The sequence below is a fragment of the Nelumbo lutea genome, chromosome 2 (genome assembly GCF_056320005.1).
Source record: "Nelumbo lutea isolate HS-2025 chromosome 2, American lotus-T2T, whole genome shotgun sequence".
Classification (NCBI taxonomy): Eukaryota; Viridiplantae; Streptophyta; class Magnoliopsida; order Proteales; family Nelumbonaceae; genus Nelumbo; species Nelumbo lutea.
Genome location: NC_142685.1, coordinates 30,193,752 through 30,199,679, shown reverse-complemented (window position 1 = coordinate 30,199,679; position 5,928 = coordinate 30,193,752). Strand labels below are relative to the sequence as shown.

Genomic DNA, 5,928 nt, shown 5'->3' with positions numbered 1-5,928 from the left:
AATTCACAGATCATTTCCAATGGCAAATCGTTCCCGAAGATCCTCCCAAAGTTCCTTTGTTGTTTCCATATAGGAGATCGTAGACCAAAGTCTAGGTTCTATGGTATTGAATATCTATGCTACCAACATGGAATTCACACTATACCAATATTCTAATTCGCTGGAATCATCACCAGGTTTCGTCACATTACCTTCAAGAAAAACCAATTTCTTCTTCGCCTGGAACGCATTCTTCATGGCTTTGGCCCATTCATCATAGTTATCGCCTTTCAAGACGATAGGTGTCACGACCAAGCCGGGGTTGTCCTGCGAACCAAGATAGTAAGAAGATTTCGAATCAGCCATATTGTAAGTATGGCTCTGATACCATAAAGAATAATTGCAAGGATCATTGTTCAAAAGAATGATAATTCTGTGCCTTTCAATGGAGCAAACTGCCCATATATATACAAATACATCAATAATAAAAATAGCAAGACTAAAAAATAGTAAGAATAAAAACTAGCAACTTCCTAAAAGTTCATATGCACAAAATCTTTCTAAATATCTTACAATATCTCTATTACGTTAGACTTGATTAGGCTCGCAAGCCTCGTGAACCAAATTTCATTTATTGGGTTGGGTTCGTTTTCCCAATGAGTTTTTCATGAATCGAACTTATATAACTCATAAAAATCTCAATTCATTTCCACTACTCCTGGTTGCTGCCATGACCGGTAGTGACAGCAACAGGAAATAACTCACATGGACCTGACTGGGTTAGATAAAAATCACCTTCTAGCTTCTAACCAGAACCAGGAAAAATGATTTAAACTTCGAACTCTAGTTGGGTTGCAGAGCTGTCTGAACATTTGGTACATTTGAATGTTGGATTTCTGGTGAATTGGTACATTTGAATGTTGATTCTCTAAACATAGTACTGGGTACCTACGGCCCTATTCTGCAAAAGTTCTCTGGTCACATCTCATGTCCCCAATTTTCCCACCAGTGATAAGATTGAGGAAACTTGACCATCTCATTACTTAGGTCATGTTCTAGTACCTTGGACCGACCAACAAGTATACAATCACTTGCATTTTCCCTTTGTTACGAGACACTCGTATTAATTAATTGACTGACAAAAATCATTCCATATGGTCACTGGTACAACGTCACAAACAACAACACTTTACCTAATTAACAATTAGTGGATCATTTCTCATGGATGAACCTAAAATTAAAATACTACAGGACTAACTTGTGAAGAAGAAGACGAGGATCAGGTCAGTCACGTGGCTCATCTTGTACCTTATACGTGGTTAGTGGCTACAGAACCGGTGGAGGGAGAAAGGTGGAGAGAAGTTTCACTCAAGTCCCATTCTATCCCCACCCCCAGTTTTTTTCTTTCTCACATAAACTAGTCTAAGAAACCGTGGAAAGACTACATTCGATTTGAGGAGGGAAAGGGGATGGAGAAGAAAAAGGGGAAACCGTGGAAAGACTACATTCGATTTGAGGAGGGAAAGGGGATGGAGAAGAAAAAGGGGAAACAGTAAAGTGAAAATGATTGAGGAGCTGCCTTTCCTAGCTTTAATGGCATGGTCCCGCTGTTGTCGGCCAGGATCTCAAATGGGTTCTTGTTGTTTTCTTAATTTATTTCACTATTATTCTGGCTTCAGTGTGTTGATCAGATAGTTGTTAGGAGGAGACGATCTTCTTTTTTTCTTTTTTTGTGTGTGTATATTTTCAAATCGGTATCTTTAGTTGATTGCTGAATCATATCTTCCTTTCTCACTTGTTTCAGATATTCTGGAGGGAGAGAGGCATGCAAGGATCATTTCATCTTGATTGCTTTCTTGCTCATCCATATAAACATATAGTGATGTTAGTTTCCTTTTATCTTAGCTTTGCGTAAATTTCTGTCTGGGTTGTCTGTGCCAATGGCTGGAATGCTTCCTGGTGTTGAGTGTGCTCGGAGGAGGCGATTCCATCAAGGAGGAAGCTGGGCGGAGTCACAGGGCATAGCCGGGAACACTCGGACAAGGCGCCCATCTTTCTGTCTGTACACAAGCAGCCATGAAACCCATCTCGTTTCAAGCTCTTCTAAGGTATTGACTCAGAAGAACCCAACTATCACTTCACAGATTTTTCCTTTTATTTTCCTTTCTTCTTTGGTAGTTGGCTAGAAATTTCAGATGATTTCACAAGGTGCTAACAGAGATGAATTAAACACAACGCTAGCAAATAACCAAATCGAACCAGAACCTTTTAGATGAGAAGCTTGACGGAGTGGCCAGAGAAGCCAAGGAGAGATTGGATGAGAGGCTGAGGTCTCAGAGAAAACCAGAAACAAAAAGGTACAGTAGAAAAGTACTGAAGTCCATCGGTCCATGCATGCTAACTTGTACAATCGGTGGCTTGGTTTGGTTGCTTAGCATGATATAACAGTGACAGCCTCCACAGCCGTGGTTTCCTTTTCTCTGTTGAATGCAGACACAGCAGCGGAGAAAGCTTCAAGTGTGAGGATAATGGTCGCAGTTTACGGTCTGTCATATTTGGAGATTTGCAAACATCACTGTTTGGATCGAAGAGGAGCAGCTCGAAGAAGTTTAGTTGGGCCAAGATGGGTTGGAAGTACTCAAAACAGGATGAGTGCACAGTGTGCTTAGAACAGTTCAAGTCCGGCGAAGCCTTGGTGCAGCTTCCCTGCGGCCATAGGTTCCATTCCAGATGCTTGGTGCCATGGCTGGAGAATAATGGTCATTGCCCATGTTGCAGAATGGGAATCTTATCTTAGTATATATACCATGATTTTCTATGAAGATATTCACCATGGTTATCATCAAATGTCAAGTTTTACATGCATGATACTGGTTAATTATTGCGAAATTAACTAATCACACGATTAATTAGAAGTGTTTGATCTAAATACCATCTGTTAGGCGGCATTTAAGACTTAGTACGGAACTAAATCTCTCTCCTCTTGTTTGTATTCCTTTTAATCCTTTTTCATTGTATACTTGGTTGTCCTCATGAACAGACTATCATCTGGGTGGAGAGAGAGAGAGAGAGAGAGAGAGATCCTGAGGACTGGCTCTGTAACTTAGCAGCCAAAATGACAGAGAGAAGAAAGAATTGGAATGAGTGCTCCTAACAGCTCCAAAGATCACTATCTTCTACGTTCTTCTTGTGTAGGAAAGGCCCCTTTTGAATTATTGAATGTAAGCAAATATAATACAACTATACAAGATATTTTGGAATGGGAATATATATAATGCAACGCTACTGGTATTGGTATAACTGCGATTTTTCTGGATCTTACTGGTTTTTACATCACAAGTGATATACTTCATTGGTTGAAATTTCAATTGGGTTTAACTTAATTATAAGGGATTTCCTCCAGAAAGAGCCCCTTTACTGCAGGCATGGCTCTGGTATTGATTTAAATATGGATACTGATGCTTTGAAATGGGAGTCACTGGAAAGGGCCTAGAAAGGGGTGGTTCAGTAGAGCCTGGTTCAATCAGTTATTCAACCCTTGGTCAAGCCAAGAATTTTGCACCTTTCAGTTGAAACAAAAGAAATAAAAATTGGAATAATGTGAGCTCGTAACTACCATTATAGACCTTTGTCTTCTTGTGTCCTCACATCACCACCTAAAGTCGATGAAAGTGGAAAAAATCTTCTTGTTAATCTTTTAGTGGATGAAGTAATTAATATAATTGTATAGTAATCAACTCATCAACTTCAGTTTCAGCCATTAAGGATTAAACAACCACTCTGACAATAACTTTTTGATTAAGAGGCAAACCAATTATAAGCTATTCAGTTCAGCTATTTGTTTTGTTACCGAAAGTCCCCTCTTGGTGGGTTCAGATTCAGCTATTGCATCATTATCCACGCCCTCACATAGATAGAGATGCGATGGAATCCCTGAAACCTGAATTATTGGGGGTTGCCCATCACAAAGTTTTTGATCTTATCTCCATGATTTACCATCATGGATCTAATTTACTATTCAGGTTAAGCCCATGGATCTAAGATGGATCATGATCCAGGTAAACCACAATCCGGTCTGATTAAGATCCTAAACATGTACTTGTTGGTGGATTTTATTAGTGATATATGGGCTTCTTTTGGTTGCATGAAAAAAGACTGTAAGTAAATGACTCCCTGAAAATTGCTGTTTTGCAGCCGCATTTGGTTGCATTTGTTTCTCAGATCCATCTATTTTGCAGTGCGATTTCACTAGCACTGGTAAAGAATGCATGGGAGTGCAAATTCTAGCTTACTTGAGCTTAGGATTTTACTTCAATTTCTTTGCTTTAGGTTTTGTTTTACTTCATCTGCACTTGATTATTTTTAATCCGAATTGCTTCAGTTAAGCTGTGTATACTCAAACTTAAGGGGCACATCAATGGGGCACTTGAGGCATTCTCTTTTATCTTATTCAGTCTTTTCAAGTTTCAATTTGCACTTTTCTCTTGTGGAAGAAAATTTTATTTATTTTAAGTTGAGCGACCATTCAACCTGGCATCTTGAACAGCTTATTCTACTATTGAATTCTCCTGGTGAATGGATGATAGATCCATTTAATTTCTTGATTTCTATTTAAGCATTGAAACAAATCTGTCCATGGTTCCTGTCCATTCACCAACCTGTCCAATTATATTAGGTGTGAAATGATCGATTCATACATCACTGCTATAACTACAGCTTAATATGTTCTGGCTGCACTAGTAGGGCAGTCTACGTGATCTTTTGGTTGGCCCTGGATTTCAGCAATTGGGCTAGTGGCATAAGATATATAGACTAGTGTACCTTTTGTATAAGCTCAAACAATAAGAAAAGTCGGTCTTTTTTTATTTTTGCTTTTCTTTTTTGCTTATAAAAAGCTAGTGTGCGTTTGCAAATTTAAGAGAGTGTGAGCATGAGGAGGTGGTGAGACTTGAGAGGAAAATAAATATATTAAGGCCCCGTTTGGTTTGCAGGAATAGAAGTTTGGAATAGAACCAAACAGACCCTAATATATTGGAATGCTTATTTGGGCATGAGGCAAGGCAAGTATCCGTATATTAGAGAGAGAGAGAGAGAGGCCAAGAGTCACACCTCAATGTTCACATGGATCTCCTCTCATTTCTCACACATCTGTTTTTAAGCTAGCAAGCTAACCCATGCAAATGCATGGGGTTGAATAGAAATTTGGTTAGGTTTGGGTTGGCACTTAACCCCATCCAATCCATACAATTTATACCCATTTTTATTAGAAAGGGTCAAAAGGGTTTCAAAGATATTTAAGAGGAAATAAGAGATTTAATAGGAAAGGAAAGATATTATAAACATTGACTATTGAAGAGGAGAGGAAGATTTAAGAATGGTTTTATTAGAGAAGAGTTAATGATGGATTTTAATAGCTAGAGAAAATTAAGATATTAGAGGGTTTCTATGATCAGACATGCATGTATAATAAGTTCTCTATGAGTAGACATATGTGAAGGAGAGAAGGGTGGACTCCACATAGAAAGATAAAGCCTTACCTTAGACAGTCTATCCAGTAGGGTGTCCCGAATGCCCTAGACGGAGACCTGAGTCTAGGAGTATTGATCCTTCGTAGGAAGCATCCCTATGACCAAAGCTCGGCTGACGCTGGGGTTGTTGAGGGAGTCACCCTCCTTGACGTTCCAACTAGGGCAGAAGAGCCTACCGCTGCGTGTGGCCAGTGAGATGTTGTCGCGAGGATTGGATGAGGCCCCGACTGTAGAGAGCCTCCAGCAGCACCTTCCACTAGGTGGTCCCTCATTACCAACTTGTTCGCCCTCTAAACTTTAGGGGTTCTGCCGTCCATTTGAGTGTGGCGTCCCTCCTCTCAGCCTTAGCTAGTGCCTTGCCTGAGGCAACTCCTTATCGATAGGCCTCTTTAAAGGCCCCTCGGTTGGGCCCTTCTTGGTT

At 39.9% G+C, this 5,928-nt stretch overlaps 1 protein-coding gene across 4 annotated transcripts; it reads left to right on the top strand.

The window, feature by feature from the left end:
• The first annotated feature begins 1,315 nt into the window (after positions 1 to 1,315).
• LOC148869562 (RING/U-box superfamily protein) lies at positions 1,316 to 2,908 on the top strand. Of its 4 annotated transcripts, none has more exons than XM_088971352.1 (4): positions 1,316 to 1,612; positions 1,784 to 2,087; positions 2,221 to 2,336; positions 2,473 to 2,908. In XM_088971352.1, the coding sequence occupies exons 2-4, from the start codon at positions 1,920 to 1,922 to the stop codon at positions 2,774 to 2,776; spliced, it is 588 nt and encodes a 195-aa protein (XP_088827478.1). In that variant the 5' UTR covers positions 1,316 to 1,612; positions 1,784 to 1,919; the 3' UTR covers positions 2,777 to 2,908. The 4 variants fall into 4 exon arrangements, with proteins under 4 accessions (XP_088827478.1, XP_088827477.1, XP_088827476.1 ...); XM_088971351.1 differs by having other exon boundaries at positions 1,316 to 1,618; XM_088971350.1 differs by having other exon boundaries at positions 1,319 to 1,612; positions 2,443 to 2,908.
• Positions 2,909 to 5,928: the final 3,020 nt, after the last annotated feature.